At 44.2% G+C, this 25,230-nt stretch overlaps 1 protein-coding gene across 5 annotated transcripts in view; it reads left to right on the plus strand.

Annotated features, from left to right (window-relative positions):
- MICU1 (mitochondrial calcium uptake 1) overlaps positions 1–25,230 on the plus strand; it is a 297,161-nt gene that overhangs the window by 57,994 nt on the left and 213,937 nt on the right. For all 5 annotated transcript variants that reach the window (XM_040362305.1, XM_040362304.1, XM_040362306.1 and 2 more), the window contains exon 3: positions 15,404–15,584. In XM_040362305.1, coding sequence (XP_040218239.1) covers positions 15,404–15,584 — 181 coding nt within the window. The remainder of the gene's footprint in view (positions 1–15,403; positions 15,585–25,230) is intronic.

A 25,230-nucleotide genomic window follows, 5' to 3' on the forward strand; every position in this document is an offset into this window, starting at 1 on the left:
AAAAGCTTTAGAACATCGGAGGCCCTGTTTGTTCTTTTTTCTGGAAATCGAAAGGAAAAACAGGCTTCAAAAGGGACAATAGCCAGGTGGATTAAGATGGCCATCTTGGAAGGGTACAAAACTCTGCACTGGGACCCTCCACAAGGCTTGAATGCACACTCTACAAGGGTGTTGGCCACGTCCTGGGCAGAAAGAGCCGGCGCTACCCCGGAGCAGATATGTAAGGCCGCCACGTGGTCAAGCATGTCAACGATCATTCGACACTATCGATTGGACGTCTTAAGTGATCAAGATCAAGCCTTTTGGAGGAAAGTCCTCCAAGCAGTGGTCCCACCCTAATCTGGTGAGTGCTTGCTCATCCTCTCAAGGGCTGTCCCGGAAGACGCCTTGGGAAAATCAGAGTTAGTCTTACCGGAAACTCTGTTTCCAGGAGTCTTCCAGGACAGCACGTTCCCACCCTATTCTTTGAGGTAGGTATATATGCATGGATAATATAAATTGTATGTATGTTATTAACTGTATTTCAGCTCTGTCCTTCGGTTCTTGGATTAAAACTGACCAGATGCCTGAGGGACCGCCTTTTAAAGAGCTGGAGGTAATTTGTTTCCTGTCCAGGGAGGAGCTCCATCTCTCAAGGGCTGTCCTGGAAGACTCCTGGAAACAGAGTTTCCGGTAAGACTAACTCTGATTTTCTGCAAAAAAAATGCACACACATTGTTTTCCATGTATTCCAATGGCTCGAATTCACACCAATGCAGTCAGTTCGTCAGTTTGCCAAAACTGACTGCACTGGTGTGAACTACAGCCATTAAAATACATGGAAAACACTAAGCGTACATTTTATATGACCAGTTCACACCACAAAAATGCACTCCGGATACATTCCGGGTCAGTTTTTGCTTACAGTTCACAACACGCACAGTTCAATGCGTTTATGATACAGTTCTGTGCAGAAATAATGCAGCACACTTTTTTTTTTTTTTTTTGGAAACTGACTGCACTGGTGTGAACTAAAGCCATTGGAATACATGGAAAACACTGCATGCATTTTTAGTGCAGAAAACTGGGACTGCATCTGGTGTGGACTAGCACTTGGTGCAGGAAAAAAAGCGAAAAAAAACTGCATCTGGTGTAAACTAGCACTCAGACCCCATTCACACTTGAGCGTTTTTCAGCTCGAACGCTCAACAAGAAAAATCACATTAATTTGAAATGCCCCTATTCACATTTGAGCTTTTGTTGCCTGTAGCAAAATGCCTTTCTCTCAAAAATGTACACAAGCTAGTTTTTAAGCAGATTTGAGTGTTTTTGTCCCTTTAGACCTCAATGGAAAACGCCTGAACAGTGAGAATTTTTTTGTTTTTTTTCCAAGCATTTTTTTTCAGACGTTTTCATCCTAAACTAGCTCTCCTCCCCTTTTCTTGCATCATTACACGCCTTACATAGGTTTCTATTGGCCACAGCAAGAACGCTAAATGTCAGCTCCAAACAATTGTTTGGACTTGTTTTCAAAAGTGTTGGAGGGTTTTTATTAAATTTTTTTACTGCTGTCTGTTGTCTTGCCTCATTGGTGATATTTTTACTTTCACTTCCTGTGCCCATAATAAGACAGTGGCAAAATTGCATTTATTTTTAGATAGTGCTGAATGGCTAGAACATCTGTCGGGTTTTTATTGCGCTCTGTCTCCCTGTTTTGATGACATCTGTACATTCTTGTTTATTGTCTTGGTGTTATCTGGGTGCCCATCTAGGTTAGGTATATCTCCCCAGTTAAGACCCAGCAATAAAAACTTGACATAATTTCTCTTGCCAACATAAACTCTTGCCAACTCTTAAAACCTAAAGTTGGATTATAATAAGAGTAGAAGAATAAAAATGGCTAAGGCCCTCTGGTGATATGACTAGATGGTTATCTAAATTAAATACAGATGCACTGGTGTAGCTGTCTGCATTTTGTATTTCTGCTTCCTTCAGACATGTCATTTTGTTGTTGTTAAGCCTCATGTACCAATTTGTGCTTCCAGCATCCTTGTTTTCTTTTTCCTAAAGATAAAAATCTATATATTTTATTTTGTTTTAAGGAAAATTATAGATTTTGTTTTATTAAAGTGCCATTTGATTAATGAATAGATTTTGCTGATTTATTATTACTTTTCTTCTAATTTTGTCAATAGTTTTTACCACCTTGTTAAGTCCCATTATTTCAGTAGAACGAAGCTAGACTTTCATAATGGTGGCACAATATTTCGTTTTTTAATTTGCATATTTTACCAATTTACACCAATCTACATAAATAATTCAAATTTCCTCTTTTTATAAAGAAACCAGCAAAAATAAGGGGGAATTCTGCAATGCAAAGTTGCTGTTGTTGTACCATTCTTTATAAAGAGGTTCCTTTTCAGTTCTTCTTTTGATCATACAGTGATCAAATGTCAGTGTCCTTACAGTTCATTGGATGCCAGATAGAAAGGTCCACCTTGTTAATTATGAAACTAGCATAGCATTGCAGTTAGTGAGCGACCTATGAATAACAGTTGTGTGAGGAAATTCTACAGTAGAATGTCAAGACGTATGTTTGTAATATGAAACTCAGCGTGTTGGGTCATAAATCAACATTAGAGTGTCTTTAATAGAAGCAATGTATTGGACTGTAAATAAATTGTGCTTGTATTGTAAAATGTGTAATAAATAATCAACTGTGTCTGTCTATTTCACACAATTTGTCTAGGATTTCAAATAGTGTGTATATATACAGTACAGCCACAAAAACTAGTGGTGGACCGAAACTGAAAACAGGATGCACTTGGCCGGGAACCGAAATGGACAGATTATAATATGTGTGTGTGTGTATAGTATTACCGTATTTTCCGGTGTATAAGACGACCTTTTACACTTAAAGAAAAAAAGCCAAAAAGCAGGGGACGACTTATACGCCGGGTCATCCCCTCAGATACCCGCTGGATGTGCGGTAATACATTGCGGGGGGGGGGCGTGGTCTGGCTGCAATCGAATATGGCGGCATAATCCCGGAATTCCGCTCCTCCACAGAGCTGCACAAAGCAATCCAGCTGCCCACCCAAGCTCCTCTCCCTAGAACGGGATATCGATACCGCTCATCCCCCAGATTATGACCCGTGGCCACTCCCGATCATCAGGAACAGGCAGGCTCCCTTATTACTACATGCAACCCCCACAGCTTCCAGACCAAAATGGCGCCGATCGGGACAGAGACATCCCGCCACCGAGCTCACTGCCTGTGTCTGTCCCACATGACGATCAGGTATCTGACATGGAGGAGACAGAGCAGCAATAACCTCAGAGGTAAGAGGTCTGCCATGTCACCTGCACACTCACCCACTAAGCCTCCTGTGAAGAGAGAGCATAGCGCTGAGCCTTGTAGTCCCACAGCTGAAGTTGCTTCTTTCTACCTAGCCTTAGCACAGGGCTGTCAAACTCCATTTCATCGTAGGCTGCATCAGTATTATGATTGTCCTTTAAAAGGGCCGGTTGTATCTGTAAGATTAGATGGCCAGCGCTTCTCCTCCCCTTTCATTAGATGTCAAGAGCCACCCCACCATCAGAAGTTGAGCTCTGTTACATCACAGTGCAACCCCCCCCCCCTTTCTTTATGCTGCTGCTGCTGGGAAGAAGCTGGATGCATTGCTTGAAAGCAGAAAGCAGGGGTCTGGAGGAGGATCAGAGGAGGACCAGAGGAGTGCTGCGAGGGCTACATGAAATGGCCTGGAGGGCCGGATTCGGCCCGCGGGCATTGTGTTTGACCCCTGTGCTTCATGAATTTAAATTAATATGAATACATTTTCAGCCATTATCAACTTTTTTTTTTTCTTCTTTTGGCAAAAAGCAGATAACCCTATTTTCGGACGATAATTTCCTGCGGCCGATTTATATCGTGGGCCAGATTCAGAAAGATCAGCGGATCTTTCTGCTGGCGTAACGTAACTCATTTACGTTATGCCTCCGCAAGTTTTTCAGGCAAGTGCTGTATTCACAAAGCACTTGCCTGTAAAGTATGGCGGCGTAGCGTAAATTACCCGGCGGAATTCAAATTCGGCGGGTAGGGGGCGTGTATCATTTAAATGATGCGCGTTCCCGCGCCGAACGAACTGCGCATGCACCGGCCACGACTGAATCCCAGTGCGCATGCTCCAAATGACGTCAGCAATTCGTCATGCTTTCGACGTTTACGCTAATTACGTCCATCCGTATTTGCGACCGACTTGCGCAAACGACGTAAAAAATTCAAATTTCGTCGCGGGAACGACGGCCATACTTAACATTGGCTACGCCTCATAGACCCAGGGGTAACTATACGCCGGAAAAAGCCTAACGCAAACGACGTAAAAAAAAACGCCGGGCGGTCGTTCGTTTCTGAATCGGCGTAACTCATCATTTGCATATTCGTCGCGTAAAAATACGGAAGCGCCACCTAGCGGCCGGCCTGGAATTGCAGCCTAAGATCCGACGGTGTAAGACACTTATACCTGTCGGATCTTAGGGACATCTATGCGTAACCTGATTCTATGAATCAGGCGCATAGATACAACCGTCGAAACTCAGAGATACGACGGCGTATCAGGAGATACGCCGTCGTATCTCTTTCTGAATCTGGCCCCATGTGTATATTGCACAAATAAACATCAAAAAGTGAAAAGTGTCCATCTGTTGATGTTTTTCTGTTCATTTGTGGTAATACACAATTTTTTTTGTGGTTGTGTATACACACTATTTAAAATCATATACTGATTGTGGGAAATATATATTATTATACACATTTTATATACATTGTAATATCAAGCACAGCACAGTTTATTTACTATTTCTTTAAAGTGTTTATAACTTTGGTGCTTGCAGCTATAATCAGAGCCGGTTCACACTGGGGCGACTCGTCAGGCGACTCAGCCATCTGACAAGTCGCGTCCCATTCTAATTCAATAGAACCGTTCTAATAGGAGCGACGCAAGTCGCTCCGACTTAGAAAAAGGTTCTTGTACGACTTTGGGGGCAACTCAGGGCCACTTGCATTGACTTCTATACAGAAGTCATTTTGCAAGTCGCCTCTGAAGTCGTCTTCAGGACGCCTTGCCGAGTCGCCCCTGAAGTCGTGCTGCCCCAGTGTGAACCGGCTCTAAGTGTTAATTTAGTCGTCAACCATTATTGTCAACAGGCTTTTTTTCAGTGACAAAAAGTACACACATTTTTGTCCACTCACAAAAACTATATGATGAAAACCTATTTTGTTTACCCCCGTGAACTTCCGTTTTCCACGGAGTTCTGCCTATGTAGAGCCCGTGAGTGCTTCCACTCCCAGCAAGCAAACGACTGAAGCATATAGTGTGCTTAACTTGGCAGCCAGCATTACATGCCACCAAGTTATCAGACGTCCAGAGCATTACAGGCCTCCCAAAGAGAGTCCAACTCCCGATGACGGTCCAGAGCAGAGAGCACTGTGAGTGTGTACATTACAATTGCAGACCTCCCCTCAGACCACAGTCCATCCAGAGCCCTGTATGCATTACAGGCCTACTCTTACCAGTGACCACCGGCATCCAGAATTACAGGCTTCCCCTCAGACCACCATCCAGCACTGTGCAGCATTACAAGCCTCTCAGAACACCGTCCCAGAGCACTGTGCATTACAGGCCTCCCTTCAGACCAGAGACCACCATCTAGAGCACTGTGCAGCATTACTGGCCTCTCATACCACTGTCCAGAGCACTGCAGCATTGCAGGCCTCCTCGGACCACTGTCCAGAGCACTGTGTAGCCTTACAGATCTCCTCGGACCACTGTCTAGAGCCCTGTGCCCTGTCTAGGGGTCAGGTTGGCACATGTGCTTTCCTTAAAATTAATCAAAACAAGTAGAAGTGTTTTTATTCTCCACATATTTCTAACATTAAAAGCATACCTAATACTTGTGGGTTGTACTTATCGCAATAGAAAGAATCAATAGTTAAACAACCGTTTTTTAATTCTCCATTAAATTCATAGGAAAAAATGCACAGGCTACAAATGCCATTAGCATGTGGAACTGGAACAACCATCACTTTTTAATCAACTCCTCTTTAGCTTTGACAATATACAGTAGGTGACCGTGATATTGTGTCAATCTCGCTCCCTTTCTCGGCGAGATTGAGCACCTATGAGCCCCACCGCGGGAGCCAGCGCCGAGCTGGCTTGCCGCGATGGAGACAAAGCCATCATAGAAGCGACGGGAGATCCGACTTGGATTCCCGCCAATTCTAGCTGCAGCATTTGGTATGCATTCCTGAGAGGGAGAACTCCACGCCAATTTTTAAATAAAAAACCGACATGGGTTTCCCCCCAGGAGCATACCAGGCCCTTAGGTCTGGTATGGGTTGTAAGGAGACCCCCTCTACGCCGAAAAACCGACGTAGGGGGTCCCCCTACAATCCATACCAGACCCGTATCCAAAGCACGCTACCCGGCCAGGAAGGGAGTGGGGACAAGCGAGCGTGCCCCCCCCTCCTGAGTCTTACCAGGCCGTATGCCCTCAACATGGGGGGGGGTTGGGTGCTCTGGGGCAGGGGGGCGCACTGCGGGGCCCCCCCACCCCAGAGCACCCTGTCCCCATGTAAGGACAGGACCTCTTCCCGACAACCCTGGCCATTGGTTGTCGGGGTCCGCGGGCGGGGGGCTTATAGGAATCTGGGAGCCCCCTCAAATAAGGGGGCCCCCAGATACCGGCCCCCCACCCTAAGTGAATGGATATGGGGTACATCGTACCCCTACCCATTCACCTGGAGGCAAAGTGTTAAAGTAAATAAACACGACACAGGGTTTTTAAAATAATTTATTAGTCTGCTCCGGGGGCCCCCCCTGTCTTCTTTAGCTCTTTTAGCAGGGGGGGCTTCTTCCGCTCTCCGGGGGTCTTCTCCGCTCTCGGGGGGTCTTCTATCTTCGCCGCTCTCCGCTGTTGACTCGGCGCACCCCGGTTCTTCTCCCGCTGTCCGTTGCCTTCTCCTTCAGGGCTGGCCGCCGATATCTTCGTGTGTTAGCTCAATTACTAGCAGGCGGCTAGCCCGCTGTTCTGTGACGTCTTCTTCTTCTCTTCTTCTGCCTTCTCCCGATGTTGACCCGACGCCTCTTCTCGCTGCAATGACAGGTGCGCGGTTTGCATCCGACTTATATAGGCCTCTCTTATGATGTCACAGTCCCATCATGCTCCGGTACCTACCCACGTGGGTAGGTACCGGAGCATGATGGGACTGTGAGGCCTATATAAGTCGGATGCAAACCGCACACCTGTCATTGCAGCGAGAAGAGGCGTCGGGTCAACATCGGAAGAAGGCAGAAGAAGAGAAGAAGAAGACGTCACAGAACAGCGGGCTGGCCGTCTGCTAGTAATTGAGCTAACACACGAAGATAGCGGCGGCCAGCCCTGAAGGAGAAGGCACCGGACAGCGGGAGAAGAACCGGGGTGCGGAGAGCGGCGAAGATAGAAGAAGACCCCCGGAGAGCGGAGAAGACCCCCGGAGAGCGGAGGAGACCCCCCGGAGAGTGGAAGAAGCCCCCCTGCTAAAAGAGCTAAAGAAGACAGGGGGGGCCCCCGGAGCAGACTAATAAATTATTTTAAAAACCCTGTGTCGTGTTTATTTACTTTAACACTTTGCCTCCAGGTGAATGGGTAGGGGTACGATGTACCCCATATCCATTCATTTAGGGTGGGGGGGCCGCAGACCCCGACAACCAACGGCCAGGGTCGTCGGGAAGAGGCCCTGTCCTTATCAACATGGGGATAGGGTGCTCTGGGGTGGGGGGGCCCCGCAGTTTGCCCCCCTGCCCCAGAGCACCCAACCCCCCCATGTTGAGGGCATGCGGCCTGGTACGGCTCAGGAGGGAGGGGGGCGCTCGCTCGTCCCCACTCCCTTCCTGGCCGGCCGGGTAGCGTGCTTTGGATACGGGTCTGGTATGGATTGTAGGGGGACCCCCTTCGTCATTTTTTTGGCGTAGGGGGGTCTCCTTACAACCCATACCAGACCCAAGGGCCTGGTATGCTCCTGGGGAGGAACCAATGTCGGTTTTTTATTTAAAAATTGGCGTGGAGTTCTCCCTCTCAGGAATGCATACCAAATGCCGCAGCTAGAATTGGCGGGAATCCAAGTCGGATCCCCGTCGCTTCTATGACGTGCTCGCTGGAATGTGCTTTGTCTATTCCAGCGAGTGCGAGATGTCGGCACCATGTCGCCGAGAATCGTTGCGATGCTGTCGTGCTAGAAACACATTCTCGGCAACATGTACTGTAGGTAAATATCCCACTAATGAAAAAGAACAATAGATAGGGCAGCTTTTAATCTGGGTTCTGCCTTGAGGGTAGTCTTTTTAGTATATTTACCTCTATTGTCATTGTGAATTCTCGGAGAGAGGGGAGTTGATAAAGTTTTATAATCTACACGCTAATAGCTGGCATTATTGTAGACACTGCACTTTTTTTTTTATGTATTTGAGAATTAGAACTGTTGAATCATAAACTGATTGTAAACTGATTCTTATTATCGTATTGGTTTATTATGCTTTGCCAGTGACAGTGCCTGTGCTTGTAGCTGCTGAAATGTTTTGTTTTCTGTACAGTTACTTGAACTGTTAAGTTCATGTAACTGTGCACTGCATGGTGGCATTATTGTGCAAACTTTTTTTTTTTTTTATCTTAACTTTGCACTTCTCTCAAAAAAGCAATATTCCTGTAACAAAACTTGGTTTTACTTGAACAGATTTTGTCACTACATAATATCTTTATCTAGTGTATGTTTATTTAACCTTAATACCATAAAAAATAACATGTTAGATTTTTTTCACTCCAAGCGTATATGAGTTTGGAAATTGTAGAGAAATGCTTAACCACTTAAGGACCCCTTCACGCCGATATACGTCGGCAGAATGGCACGGCTGGGCACATCCACGTACGTGGCCCTTTAAGCCCAGCCATGGGGTCGCTCGACCCGATCGCCGCTAGAGTCCCGCGATTGGTCCCCGGAGCTGAAGAACGGGAGAGCTGTGTGTGTGTGTGTGTGTGTGTGTGTGTGTGTGTGTGTGTGTGTGTGTGTGTGTGTGCTTGGTTTTAACGTAACTTTATTCTTTCATGAGTTATTTACAAGTTTCTGACCACTTATAAAATGTGTTCAATGTGCTCTCCAGTGACATGCGTCGAGTGCTACGCTGTGGGCTCTTGCTGAATGAAGCTAGGACAGCCACTGATGTTTCTTCATTAGACCCCTTTCACACTGGATACGCCTATAGCGGAGCATTAAAATTGCGGGAAAACACTGCGACTTTTTTTTTTACTTAAAGAAATGTAGTAGAATATATTTTGTCATATATATATATATATATCTTATTTGCAAAATTTTAAAACGGAAACTAAGAAAAACGTGTGATTTTTAGTTCCCCAAATTTTTAGTCTTTTTTTTCCCCCCGTTTATATAGTAAGAGGTAAAAAACCCAGTGGTGATTAAATACCACCAAAAGAAAGCTGTGTCTGTCTCAAAGAAATTATAAACTTTTCAATTGGTACAGCGTTGCATGACTGAGTAATTGTTATTAAAAATATCACAGTGCTAAAAACTAAAGTGTCCGGACATGAGGTGGTTAATTAAAAGTTTTAATGCCATTGAAAAGTTTACACAAAGAAAACAAATGATTAAGCCCCGTGGGTGGGGTGAAACACATCGGGGGCATGGCTTTGAAAGAAGCTAGCTGAGGCAACTTTCACCTGTTTACTCATTTTTGCTAGGTGTGCAGTGTTTGGGATCTTCTTCTATGCATATTCACAGGGCGCAGGGAGAAGGAAAAGATGTGAGGAGGTGTGTCAGGGAGAAAGTAATGAGTAAGGGCCCGAGCACTATGGCGAAGCTGAAGCATTCAACCAAGGATGACAATTATTACAGTAAATTAATCAGAGATAAGAGGCAAACTTTTGGGAATGTCGGAAGCGATTCCAAACCGACCATGTGAGAGTGTAATCATAAGTTTTATCTATTTGGCAAATAGAATCTATTTCACAAGCCCACTCTGCAAAAGATGTGGCATTTGATGAATTCCGAACCCTGGCTATCACAGTAGCACCGGAGGTGTAAATGTGTGGGAGTATGCTCTGTTTTTTTTATTTTTGCATTATTTTGCATTGTGAATTCTTGACATCTTTTTAAAAGTCCCACTTTTTTGTTTGTACAACTAGGCTTTTTTAATTTTGTTAATAGAAACCAGGCAACATTGACAGCCAAGTAATAGAGGGGAGTTGTTTATTCTGTCTCTTACTAGTTTGTAGTATAGGCTAAGTATTTAGTCCCAAAAAGGAGTTATGAGAGGCCAAGTACTCTAGGAATGAGTCTTTTTTTTTTTTTTTTTATTTCATTGTTTTTTTATTGTTTGCATATAAAAAAATACAAAAAAATAAGTGTTACATCATCGTACATATTATAAACAATACACAATCATACGTTTTTCCCTGTTTTCCCTTTATCTTTTCCTACCCTCGTTCTTAGTGACATTATGAATAAATGAAGAAACACTTGTTTCTAAACTATCGTACCTCGCCTCGCCTCCCCTCCCCCACCCCGCAAACCCTCACCCACCCTCCCACCCTCCCATCACACCCTGTGCAGGTTTTTGAAGTTAATGTACTTTGTTAAGTACGTCTTCCCCATAAAGGAATGCCCGATAGCGGGTTAAAATATTTATTAAATTTGAATGGCGATTTCTATATAGAACATCCTGTTTCGTCTAGCCAGGGTTTCCACATCCTCACAAACTTACTATAATTCCCCTGTCGAGTAAGTGTCACTCTCTCACTCCAAGTCATTGTGTTAATAGTTTCAACCCAAGATTTGACAGTGGGTGGCATCTGGGCCTGCCATCTTAGCGCAATTAACTTCCTTGCCTGAAAGAGGCATCTCAGTACCACTTCAAGGGAACTGGCTGGCACTCTATTCTCCTCTATGCTGCCTAACAAGCATGTCTTAGACTCAGCTTCTAACTTAATTTTAAAAGTTTTATTTATTATGGTGACCACCTCCTCCCAGTATCTGAATAACTTTGGGCATTTCCACATCATGTGGATAAGATTGCCTGTCGCTCTGCACCTTGGGCATTCGTCAGTACTTCTCCAGTACTGTTCTCCAGGAATGAGTCTTAGTACCCGGGGCCTGCAAACCTCTCCGAACAGGTGTTGGGGATCGATGGGTCTATATTGTGTAAAGTAGTTGGGCACCGATACCATCTGGTGAGGATTTTATAGTTGCGCTCCTGCTCCTATGTTGATATGGAGGTTTTATATGTTAACGCCAGAATTATATCTCGATGAGCTAAGGTCCTATATATTTTATGATTGTGAATTAATTAGATGAAAATAAAATCACATTTAGAAGCTATTTATTAAAAAGAGAAATTTTCTAAAGGGTTTGCATGCCACTCCAACTACAGTTTATTTTAATTACATTTTTAGTTTTTGTTTTATTTCCATTTTGTCTCGAATAACTTGAAATCCACACAATCTAACAGTGATGTAGTAGTTTAACAAAAAGTCAGGAACACCAGTGAGGCGCCATACAAACCCAATCCAGGAATTGGAGGTCCATCTTGCCAAGCAATTTGAGATTGGAGCCTTTACAAACATCAGGATTTGATAAGTATCTATGCACATACACCCTATAGGGAATTGATCCCAGAATCCTTTATTTGTTGATGTGAACTATATGGAACTGTGCTGGTTTTAACTGTTGGAAGACATGGATTGATATATCCTATGGTCTATGGATACAGGGAATGCTCTTTTTGGTCTGGTCTGTTACTAGTGCGAGGGAGACTCGTGATATGCTTGCGGTTACAGATGCAAAAGACTTTAATCATATAACCTGATGTTTTCCCAAGCCATTAATTGTTGTTGACTCCTCTATGCCGGTGCTGCCAACTTGACAGCCTTTCTGAGGGGAGGGGGGTTTAACCAGTTTGTACATGAGACCTTTAATTGCATTTCTCCATACTAGAAATTTTCCAAGGATTGCCATGCTTCCCACATACACCTAATTCGGTACAATGACCAATTTGCTTTAGATCCCCCCATGGTGAAGAAATCCAAGTTCCTTGTGATGTACATGTACTAACGTGTTGAACTACTATCCATGATGGGGACCATTACCTCATGATCCCTGGAGGGATACCTATTGTCTGTATCTGACTTGTGCATATAGAAACACATTAATTGTGATATCATCTCTAGAGCCCTCATTGGGTCACCTTGCTTTTGTATGTGAATGAAATGGATGTGTGTGTTTGTAAGTATGTGTGGAATCGTGTTTTTGTGTACTTTTTTTTTTTAAATGATACGTAATATATTTTTAGTACAGTAAAAAACCTTGGTTTGAAAGCTAAATATTTTAATAAATTTTGACTAGCTATACAAGCAATGTCTTGATATAAGCGTAACGTCCTGTCACAACTGATTATAAAAGAGAAAAGCGGTGTGGTGCCAGTGTAGCAATATGGTTGCATTTAATGAAGGTACAACATTTTGATGATTAAAACAGGCACATCCAAGTATGCAGGCAGCCTGGGTAAAGCTGTCCACATAGACCAGGGGTAACCAAACTTTTTTTCAAAGAGGGCCAGATTTAAAGAAGTGAACATGCTCGAGGGCCGACCATTTTGCCTGACATTCTTTGAACCATTAAAATTCGGTCTAAGCGTGTTCATTCGAGCACTAATACACTGCCCAACAAGAATTATCTTGCCTTTGAGGCTGTGTGTGAGTAAAGAGATGAGCTCAGGCGTATTATTTGGATATACCGTATTTATTGGCTATAACACGCACCTTCACTTTAAGAGGGAAGTTTCAGGGAAAAAGCTTAAAATTTTAAATAAAGAACTGTGAAGCAAAATAAGGGTCAGTACCCATCTGCAGCACCCACCATTGCCAGGAATGCAGCACCCATCATTGCCAGGAATGCACTCACAATTGCCAGGAATGATCAGCAAAGCCCAAGTGTCCATCTGCAGCCAGCGTGCCCAAAAATTAAACTTTTCAATTTTGCCGCCAAGAGAGCTGGATATTCTGTGTATTCGGCTGTACTCGGCTCCTCTCGCAGTCCCGCCACTTGGCCCGATTTCTATGATGGACATAACACACGTCCAATGGCGGGACTGCGAGTCGAGCCGAGCCTAGCTGAGTACACGGTACACTCGGCTAGGGCTATTTCGGCGCTCGCTCCTCTTCACCCACAGGCAACAGAGATCGGCGTATAACACGCACAAAAGTGTGTGTTTATACACCGATAAATACAGTGTTTCTTTTGTGGCTCCAGCGCTGGGAGATCGTCAGGGCCACAAAAGATATATATGTGTAGATAAACATGCAGGCCGTTCAAAACCGGGCGCAGGCCAGACTTTGGACATGCCTGACATAGACCATCTTCCACACCGCTATCGGCGGCGTCCCTTTCACGCAGTGCTCCACGAGCGGTACAAGCCACACTTTCAGATTGCTCTACTGAAGGGTTGTCTTCCCAGTCACGATTGTAGACTGACATCGGTGAGAGCCAGTGTTGCGGAAGATGGTTTATGTGGACAGCTTTACCTCGGATGCCTGTGACATGTACCTCTTTTACCCATCAACCATGTGAGTTGCTAAATGTTGTACCTTAAATTAATGTTACCCTATTGCTACACTTCGAGGCACCTTTCTTCTCTTTTATATTGTGTTGCTCCAGCGGACCGTTTCCGCGGATAAATCCTCTCGAGGATTTGTGCGGATTTCCATGCGATGGAGTGTACTCACCATCGCATTGAAATCTGCGCCGAAATCCTCTGGCGATGACGTGTCGCGCCGTCGCCGCGATTATGACGAGGCGACGTGCGCGACGCTGTCATATAAGGAATTCCACGCATGCGTCGAATCATTACGACGCATGCGGGGGATCCCTTCGGACGGATGGATCCGGTGAGTCTATACAGACCAGCGGATCTATCCGTTGGGATGGATTCCAGCGGATAGATTTGATAGCATGTCATCAAATATTTATCTGCTGGAAATCCATCCCAGGGGATAAATATCCACGGAAACAGATCCGCTGGAGTGTACACACCATAGGATCTATCCGCTGAAACCCATTCGCTGGGATTTTTCAGCGGATGGATTCTATCGTGTGTATGGGGCCTAAGAGTAATGGAAGAAACCCTGTCTGCTTACAAAATGTAGGCGAAGAAGAACACAAGTGTGAACGTTAATATCCTTTTATTTCAGTATATTGGGCACACAGAGGCTTTAAAACATCATATTTTTTTATTTCTTTTTTAGCTCCAGGCAGCTGAATGGTGTTAGGCAGAATTGATATTTTCTGGTGCTCTGAATAGCCTAGTATACTATTCTCAAGAAGAAAGTTAATTATAATTTCCTTGGTGCCCCTGTAAGAAGATCCAGCTACTATTGTTGTACCCACCTACCTTTCTGCATGGTATTACACCTCTTTGGAACTTTTTTGCCTAACAGATGTTAAGGAGTAATCTGCAGTTGGGTTAAAGCCTTCATATATTGGATGCTATAAAGATGTTAATAGCCAACAGTTGGACCTTTTTCATTAACTAAAACAAAAAACAGATATTGCTAAACTTCTGTTTTTTTTGCAAAATTTATATAGAGAATAAAAAAAAAAAAAAACATTCTTAGAACGACTACGACGAGCCGGCGTCTCGTCACATCCGATTCCGTTGCCGCCATCTTGCTATGCCCCACACTAACTCTGTATGCTACTGCGCATGCGTCAAAGTGTTATCGAGCCTGCGCTGTTTTGTTACCCTTCAGGTAAGCATACAGACGACCGGTTTTCTCGGAAACACTCTGCCGGGAATCCCGACGCGAAAATGGAGAGCAGGGTTCTCTATTTTCCGTCGGGATTCCCGGCTGTTTCCCTGATGGGAAAACTACTAGGGAGCATACACATGGCCGGGATTCCCGGCCAAACCGGACATGTGTACGAGGCTTGAGAGTTCCCTGGTTAATCCATATTGGATTCTTTTTTGACAAATCATCAACTCTGGATAATTTCCTTGTTTAATGAATGGGTTATGCTAACTCTCTAGAAGATATTACATGAATGTTTTGATGTATTTTTTTCTGTATGTTTTTTGTTGATCCTTTAGGGTAGGTACATAGGACCATTGGCCTTGTCCAGGTGCCAGTTACTTAGACTTACTAGGGTGCTGCTTTATTATTTTAGATGTACAACCCTAAAAAGAGTTATTTAGAAATGTTGCTTTATGTGCACAATTGCTCACTGTAGTGAGGAGTGATGAGGACAGCAGTGCTAGGATACACATTCAGGATAGGTGTGTGGGTGTGAAGATTAAATTAACACTCTCCATTGACTTTAATACAGAGCTAATGCAGAAGCACAGTCTTCAGTCAAGCACAATTTGAAAGATGAATCCAGTGCCAAGGGAAAGGAAGAGGAAGAGCAGGAAAATGATGTGGATCAGGCTGTGGAGTCAAGTGATGAAGAACCGCAACCAGAGGAGGGCAGGAAGAAGAAGCAACGTACAGGATTTCGGGATCGTAAGGTATTCCTTTTTTAGACAAAAATGTATCTTGGCAAAATTCTAAGTAAAGCTAACTTAAATTATGCTGTAATCTAAAGGATAATTGCGCATTTAGTGCAAATCTTATAGATGTCACAATTTTTTAGAAAAAAAATTCTGTGTACCTTTTTTTTAATGAGAAAGTGTTTTCTATACACTGTGGCCTGCAGATCCTGAATTATTTGTACATACTGGTGTGCACAGGTATATCGGCTGCTTTGGAGAGCCACAAGAGTGCTCTAGACAAGACTGGACATGGACTCTGCATTAAGTGATGGTAAAGCTTTGTATTTTTTTATTAAAATAACAAACATGTTATACTTTGCAGTGGCTTTGCACAGAGCAGCCATGACCCCTCCTCTTATTCTGTCCCCTGCTGGTGCTCCTGGTTACATCCCCCCCCCCTCAGTCGAGTTCCCCCACAGCAAGCCACTGTAATTGACAGAAGTGGGAGCCAATGGCTCCTGCTGCTGTATTTAAACCAATGAGGAGGCAGAGAGCACATGCATCATTTAATCGAGATAGAGCTCAGGTATGCATTTAGGGGGGCTGCAGCGGGAGCTGCATGCAGAATCTTTTTTACGTTGCAGCCTCTACGTGTTTCGCAAGGTGTATTGCATCCTCAGGAAGCGAAATGCGTAGAGGCTGCTGACATCTACGGGACAACACGCTGACCGTAAGACAGGCGTAGGGTGAACACGAGAGAGGAACAGCTTTTTTCCTTCATAAGTTTGCATACACGGCTGGAGAAGCATGGTGCCGGCATACGGGCACAACGAAATGTGAGTGCAATATATGCTTTGTTTTTAAATAATAAATTCTTTTACCTACTACACAATGAGGGGCACTCTTTCTGTGAGCTTTTGTAGAGAAAGAGAGACCACTTTAATATACCCAAGACACCTGACAGTTGTGGAGACGCAAAATAGGAGTGGTTATCCTGGGAATGAACCAAAGGCATTTATAGAGAATCCTCTAGGGACTCAAGGTTTAAGTTATCTTTGGAAGACGTGGATAACTTGTTAAAGGCTATCTATACAACTCTTGAAATGGAAGAGGAGGAGGTACAATTATCTAAACATGATCTTGTGTACAAAGGTTTGCACAAAAAGAAATCTAAATTCTTTCCTGTGCACAGTTCCCTCCTTGATATTATCAAGCTGGAGTGGGAAAATCCAGAGAGAATACCTTTTTCTTTTCTGGTAACCTGAAAAGAAGGTTTCCATTTGATGAGGATGCAGCGCAGCCGTGGAACAAAAACCCAAAGTTAGACGCTCCGAATCGGTAAGAATGACAGCCAAGACTTCGGCCTTAGTAAATTCAGCCAGAAGAAGCCTTTGGCTTAAAACCTGGTCAGGTGATGCAGCCTCTAAATTGGGCCTATGTGGGCTTCCCCTAACAGGGGATCATCTTTTTGGCCCAGGTCTGCAGGAGGCACTGGAACGTAGGGCCGATAGAAAAAAAGCCTTTCCAGAATATAAGAAAAAGCAGACAGCCAGAAAAAAAATTTGTGGCCAAAGCAGGCAGCCAAGTCCTAGAGAGGACAACAGGCCCAAGAAACATTGGGCCGGGCACAAGGGCAAAGGTAGAGGGGGTGTTTTGTTTAACACACCTCAACAACCCACCAAGCCACAGTGACTAGCATCAGCATCTTCCAATGGGAGGAAGATTGAGGGCCTTTCTCCCACAGTGGGCAGTAGTCACCTCAAGTTCCTTCATCCTGGATCTAGTAGCAAATGGGGACAGGCTGGAATTCTCCTGCCGACCACCAGAGCGACTATTGATCACCTCCCCTCCCAAAGATCGAGAAAAAGCGAGGGCTCTGGGTCTCCAAATAGGAGACTTGCTAGATCAGAAAGTCCTGATTCCTGTTCCCTGCTCAGATCAGAGCAAAGGGTTTTATTCCCATATTTTTGTTATCAGAAAGCCGTCAGGGAAGTATTGGCTTATTCTGAATCTTCGGTCTCTAAACCGAGCGATCAGGTACAAGCACTTCCAAATAAAGACAGTGTTCACAAACAAAAGCCTGTTTTACCCAAACTGCTTCATGGCCTCCTTAGATTTAAGGGATGCTTATCTGCATGTCCCGATCCATCCAGCATTCCAAAGATTCTTGAGAATGGCAGTCAAAATGGGAACAGAAATCCGGCACTTTGTTTGTAGCCCTCCCCTTCGGTCTGTCCGCATTTTCACAAAAGTGTTGGGGGAGGCGCTGGCTCCGCTAAGATTAAAGGCGATAACTATCATCAAACCAGAGAGAGAGCTTCTAACGGTCCAGAAAGCCCTGCAGGGTTTTCAGCCGGAAATCAGGGGTCACAATCTCCAGATCCTGTCCGACAACATTGCGACAGTTGGTTCTTCAAGCGATTGCCCAGGAAATGTTGTCATGGGCAGAAGAGAATCTAGCCTCAATTACAGCAGTGCACCTGAAGGGGACGCAAAACTGTCTGGCAGACTATCTCAGCCGCCACAAGGTGGAGAGAGACAATTGGTCGCTTCATCCAGAGGTATTTGCGGAGTTCACTGACAAATGGGGTTGTCCCGAAGCAGATCTGTTCGCAAATCAGGACAACTGCAAGACAGAGGAGTTCTTTTCTCTGAGCCCAGCAGATCAATCACTGGGGATCGATGCTCTGGTAAATCCATGGCCATTCGATCTTTGCTACGCCTTCCCACCGATCAGACTTATTCCGGAAGTTTCTCCTAGAAGAAACAGACCTTATTCTCCTCGCCCCTTTTTGGCCCAAGAGGCCATGGTTTTCCCTGCTACAGACTCTGGTTTAAGAGCCTCCAATGAGGCTTCAGAAGAGAAATGACTTACTATCGCAGGGTCCAGTCACACACCCACAGTTTCCTTAAACTTGACGGCTTGGTATCTGAAAACAAGATACTGAAGGCTCAGGTGTTTTCTGACAAAATAATCAAGACTCTGGTAAATTGGAGAAAACCAGTCACTAGAGCCATATATTCCAAAGTTTGGAAAAAGTTTAACTCGTGGTTGTCTGAAAACCAAAGATCAACGCATCATGTTCCTTCTATTTAGGATTTTTTTCAAGAGGGGGTCTACAAGGGTCTGTCAGTTAGTACCTTGAAGCTACAGGCGGCAGCTATCGGTGTTTTTCTCCAGTTTTTTCTTTTGGAAAATCCCACGGTAGCTAGATTCTTCAAATCCATTTCTAGGGCCAGGCCAGTAGTGGTGAGAAGTTGTCCAACTTGGGACCTGTCCCTGGTACTTCAAACTCTGGTAGAGTTTCCTTTTGAGCCTCTAGAGGATATTTCTATTAAATTACTTACTTTAAAAAACATTTTTTTCGTAGCAATTACCTCAACTCGTAGAGTAAGCGAGTTACAGGCCTTATCAGTGAGGGAACAATTCCTCACGATTTTTAAGGATCGAGTTGTTTTAAAAACGGATCCAGGTTTTTTGCCTAAGGTGGCCAGTACATTCCACAGATCGCAGGACATTGTACTGCCATCCTTTTGTAGTTCGCCACAGGGCGATCAAGAAAGGAAGTTTAGTTTTTTAGATGTGAGAAGGATCCTTCTCGTCTGTAACGGGAGTCACTTTAGGGGCACTGGGTGAATGAGAACCCCACTATGGTCTGTGCTAGTCACATTTTATACGGTCAGATATTGTATATAGTGTATATATATATTGTGTGTTGGCTGATGTATACTAGTAAGCTTGCTGTGATGAAAGGGGTGGGGTGTGATTGCATTCCATTGTCTATTGTGGTAATTAAGTCTGCTATGTGGATTGGAGCTTGGTAGACAGTCTGGATACCTATTATGGGATGTTTAAGTGTCTTGCTGTGAGGAAAGGGGGGGATCACTCCAGCAACCCCCCCCCCCCCCCCCTGCTAAGACTGTTTACTGAAGGAGAAGTTTGAACACACCTGACCTGTATCACCATTGTCATTGGACAATTGAACCCACCCTGTTTCCCAAGGGTGGGAGGGATGTATTTTGAAGAGAAATGTGTTACCATGTGCAGATAATAAAGATTCATTCCCTGTTTTGAACCTCAAACAGAGCTGTGTGTCTCGTTTCTGGGGGAATTCTTATGGGTCGTGTTCGTTTGCCTGATTGTGGAGTGTCGATAAGCTGTCTTGGGTGGAATGGAATATCGTGAACGGATTTTACCCCTGTCCCATTTGGGGTTCCGTTACATCGTCTATCTGGAGGTCACAAAGACCTTTGGGAAAACAGACGCTTTTTTTGTCCTTTTCTCAGGTACACACAAGGGTAAAAGTGCATCTAAAGCCACGAGATGAATAAAGCAAACCATCTCGGAAGCTTACAAAATGAAAGAAGTTCCTACACCTTTTGTCACTGCGCATTCAACAAGAGCTTTGTCTGCGTCTTGGGCTGGGAGGGCTGGTGCCTCACCGGAACAAATTTGCAAGGCTGCCACATGGTCCAGTTATTCGACCTTCATTAAACATTATCGCCTGGATCTGCTATCTGCTCAAGAACAGGCGTTTGGTCGAAAGGTCCTTCAGGCAGTTGTCCCACCCTAGACTGGTAAGTTCTGGCTCATCGTCTCATTGGCTGTCCTGGAAGACGCTTGGGAGAAAAGCTAGAGTTAGACTTACGGGTAACTCCTTTTCTGAGAGTCTTCCAGGACAGCCAGATTCCCACCCGGTTTTGTATGGAAGTTATGTGTAATATGCATATGTTTTTCAGGGAAGTCCTACGGTTCTCGAGAAGACTGACATGGGGCCTGGAGGACCGCCCTTTTATTTGGTGGGGGTAACGTGTTTCCTGTTCTGGTAGGAGGAGCCCTAGGTCTCGTGGGCTGTCCTGGAAGACTCTCAGAAAAGGAGTTACCGGTAAGTCTAACTTAGCTTTTTTTTTTTATAAAGGTCATATGCTTATAGAAAATATAGGTTTTGGGGGTCTTTCATAAATTCTGAAATTTGTAAGGGAAAAATGAAATACCTTGCTTGTTAAAGAAATTTGGATATTTAAATTTTTGCATAAGTTTGATTTTCACAATTTTTGCAAAAAAGCGTAAAAATAATTTTTTTTTTGTTAATATGGCGCAGAGGCTGATGGCATGAACAATCAACAGGATCCTATTTTTCAGGTCCGAACGATATTGTGTTGATGATCTAGAAAAGTCATGACACAAATTTCCAGAGTAGCTATATGCTTGTGATCATATAATCTTATGGCTGAAAGCCCAGTCAGCTGAAGCTGTAAAAGACTTCTCCCTTATATTCCCTTGGAAGGAGGATGTCACAGGAAGAAAAGTCCTTCTTCCACAGCGGAAGGCTGCAAAACTCCCCTCTTCAGGGGGTTTTCCTCAAAATGCTGTGTGCCCCACCTCTCTCATCCGGGCTTAAACTGCCTAAAAGCCAATATTCAGCCCTTTCGTCCCAAACTTGGAAACGCAAAGCTCACCAAATCTACCCCAAAACCTTTGTCACAATGACGTTACACCCTCACTGGAAAGGGAAGGGGGGTTTTCAATTTGCATCCCTCTGGCTCACAGATGTCCCAAGCCTAAAGTTTGAATCGGTGGCTTCAAGGGGGCACAAAATAGAATTCCAAACTCATTATCCTCTTCTCTCAAACCAACCAAAATACAGTAACATTTTCAGATCACCCTGGACCATCTTTTGATCCAAAGAGTGTTTTTTCCGGGCCCTCTGGAGGACAGGTTCAGAGCATTTTACCTCCAACATGGGTATTCATTCTATCCTGGACCTAATATTCCTAAACTGTTGTATCTAAAGTGGAAACTAAAAGGTCACGTATTGCCTCTCTGACGCAGACATTCAAAATGCCTACTTCCATATTCCGATTTACCCACCTTATCAGTACTTTCTGAGAATTGCATTAGGAGCCAAGCACTTTCAATTTGTTGCATTGTTGTTTGTGAATGCTCTGGATACAAAGTATAAGCCAAAGGTGCTTGCACCCTTACTTTACCCTCTTAAGAACTCGAGGCATCCAGAGTACCTAGACAACCTTAATCTGAAGATATTCTCTCCCTCACAACTGTCTGTAAGTAGGGGTGCAACGGATCGTCATTGATCCGTGATCCGCACGGATCAATGACTTCGGATCGGCACACACGTGATCCGTGGTGTGCCGCGGGACTGCAGTGCAAAGCGGTAAAAAACACATTGAAATTGTCTCCGCTGTTTGCACACAGCCCGCCTGCTCCTAACCACGCTGTGATAGACAGAATGCGTGTCCAATGCGCTGATGTGTTTTGTCAATTACAACGTGGGCTTAAGAGGAGGTGGGGCTGTGTACGAGCAGGAGTGGAGACGTTTAAACATACGGGCGGTGAGTTCAGTTAGTTCCTAGCAGAGACAATGTGCTGCTGCCGTCCATCCGTTCCCCCCACACTTCTCCCTGCTGGCTATGATAACCCCCCCTCCCGTCCGTCCGTTCCCCCCCCCTCCAGCTGCAGTCCGTTCCCCCCCTCCCTCCCCCCAGCTGCCGTCCCCCCCCCCCCCCTCCAGCTGCCTTCCGTCCGTTCGTTCCTCCTCCCCCAGCTGACGAGTCTCCTGTCCTTGCTGCAAATAGCACACAGTGAGATAGGTAAGCTATGCTCTTCCCATCTCAACTGTGAGGACTGTTTTTGGAGCTGACAGGGTTAACAAAGAGAACCTGTCACCTTCAATTGCTATGACACAGGGAATTGTTTTCTCTTGTGTAATAGCAATAAAGTTAAATGTAAAAAAAAATAAGAAATAATTCAATTAATAAAAAAATAAGTAATTAAAAAGTAAAGAAGAAGAAAAATATTAAAAATAAGAAAATTATACAAAAATTAAAAAAGTAAAAACGACAAGCTACAAAAAAAAAAAAAAGTGATAATGTAATAAAAAAAAAAAGAAGAAACAAAAAATATTTGAACTAACCGTGCCGCCCCTGCAATCCAACTGCTATTCTCCGGGGGGTGGTTCGGTTGGTGGGGAGGGGGTGCATTGCAAAACCTGGCCTTGGGGTGGCAGGGAAAGGAAATCCAGCCCTGCTGGCTGCCCTCTCACTTCGTCCACCCTGGCGAGGCAACAATTTGGGGCACAGTGAGGCGGCAATTTGGGGCACAGTGAGGCGGCAATTTGGGGCACAGGGAGGCGGCAATTTGAGGCACAGGGAGGGGGCAATTTGAGGCACAGGGAGGCTGCAAATTTTTTTTTTGCTGATCCGAAAAATGATCCGATCCGTGACTCCTGATCCGAGGAACGATCCGAACCGTGAGTTTTTTGATCCGTTGCACCCCTATCTGTAAGTGTTGAAAAGACTATTCAGAATCTTCAGGCTTTCAATTAGGTATTCAACTTTCAAAAGTCTGACTTCCAGCCTTCTCTTTATATGAAATACTTAGGCCTCATCCTAAACACAACCCAGGCAGATATTATCCTTCCAGCAAACAAGCTTCACTCTTTAAGTTCTCATGCTTGCACCCTAGATAGAAATGTCATCCATCTGTGAGATTTTGATTTTTTTATGAGGGTTCTTTCGCCTCACAATTGATGGTCGAGGCTGTTCCCTTCACTCAATGCCACTCCAACATAACATTCTGTTGGCTTGGAACACAGCCTCTTGAATTCCCAGTTCTCCTTAGCTTGGTGAATTAAAAGCCCAGGCTTGGAAATGGGAAATTATTTTCTCCCACCCTCATGGAAGTTGATAATAACAGATGCTAGTCACACCCACTGAGGAGGAGTGTTTGTCTCCCACATTTCAGAGAACCTGGTCACCCAGGTAAGAAACACACCCCTATCTCAACATCTTGGAGCTCGGAGCAATAGAATTTAGCTCTGCACCACCGAACCCCCATTCTCCAGGGATACCCAATTAGGGTGCAATCCGACAGTGCCATGACGGTGGCCTATATTGATCATTAGAGGAGAACCAGGTGGCAGTCTTGAATAAAATAGGTCTGGTCATCTCCTGGGTGGAAAAGCATTGTCCAGCGATCTCTGATGTTCACATTCCAGAAGTGGACTGTTGGGAGGCAGATTTTCTCAGTCGTTGGGAGGAATCAAGGTGAATGGTCCCTTCATCCCGAGATCTTCAATCTTCTGTCAGAAATGGGAGACTTAAGATGTGAGCATGCTGACCTCCGGCTTCAACTATAAGTTACTCCTGTTTGTGGCCTGGACCAAGGACCCTCTAGCACTGGCATTGGATGTTCTTGTAATTCTATGGACTCAGGTTAGTATATGCCTTCCCTCAAGTGCAAATTTTTCCTCAACTACTTCACAAAATAGCGGAAGAGAAGAAATCGATTATTCTCATTGCACCTAACTTAGCGCAACAACCTTTCCCCTTTGTTCTATGTTGTTGTGTTTGTATAACACTCCGTTGTTGCAGCTTTATTAGCAATTTATTGTCTTTTAGCGCGGTATTTTTCTTCCTTTGGTACACAGACTTACTCAAACTTCTAGGTGACAACTCCTGAACTCTCTCAAATGGGTCAGACCCACTGTCCCAACGATATCTGGTCTGTCCTACTTCTGAATTACAGGCTTTGAAAGCATGGCTGCTGAATGACAGTGGACATAACTGACTGTCATTTCCACATTACTTAAAGCTAGTGAAGCCACTTTGAAAAAATTTACTACCATACCTGGAGATCCATTTTTGCCTAGTGTGAACACAAGCATTTTAACCCCAGAGACTACTCTCTGATCACTTTTATTCAAGGTGGCTCATGGGCAAAACCACCATTACAGCACCCTGTGCTTCATTGTGCAGTTAAAACTACGCTGTGCCTTATCGCAAAAATGGCTTTGTCATTAAGGGGGTAAATCCTTCCGGTCCGTAAGTGGTTAAACGTACCTTTATTGTCTAGCTAACAGCTCTTTTATAACCTAGAATCTTAAATCTACTGATTTAAAATGTTTGTTTTTTCTTGTTTAGCTCCATCCATTTCCCTTTAAATTGTAAGCCAGGTAATGAAAACAGGAATATTTTGGATAAATCGCAGGCTGAAATTACATTCTCAGAAAAGTACTGGCTGCAGAAAGTTTATATTTATTTCCTTAGAAGCAATTTCACTTGTCTTTTTTTACTTTATTGCATTATATTTTATGCATTGTATTCTCTACACCATGTACATTGTTGTATTGATTTCATTGTGTTTATGCATAGCATCATAAAACCTACTTGTGTCTCCCCCTTTGTGCAGTGTACTGCATCAATCTTAATAGGAACAATCTATTTATAAGCACAACAGTGCAATAAAATTGGTGATGTAAGTCAACAGTGGAAAGGAAGCTGAAGCTGACACGAGACATATATTGCTGATTTAAATGCCTAATTACACATGATTGCTCATACATATGGTGGCAGCTAAATATCCCACACAGTCTAAAAAAGATGTAAGCTAAACTTTGAGTAGGCGTATCTTTTTTTTTTTTCTTTTTTTTGGGGGGGGGGGGGGGGGGGGGGGTATAGGTTTATAATCAAAACAAGTCGATTGCTTTCCCAGAAAGTGCCTATTAAATGTATACAAAAACTATATTAAACTATACTAAAGGACAGACCATTTATTCTAATGTTTTTATTGCTTATATAAAGCCCTTCTCTTTTGGTAAATGGTCAGCGAGTGGGCCTTCGCACCATTTGCTGCTGAGGGGTAACTGCTCATGTACCGAAT

Source organism: Rana temporaria, chromosome 8 (genome assembly GCF_905171775.1).
Source record: "Rana temporaria chromosome 8, aRanTem1.1, whole genome shotgun sequence".
In the NCBI taxonomy this organism is placed as follows: Eukaryota; Metazoa; Chordata; class Amphibia; order Anura; family Ranidae; genus Rana; species Rana temporaria.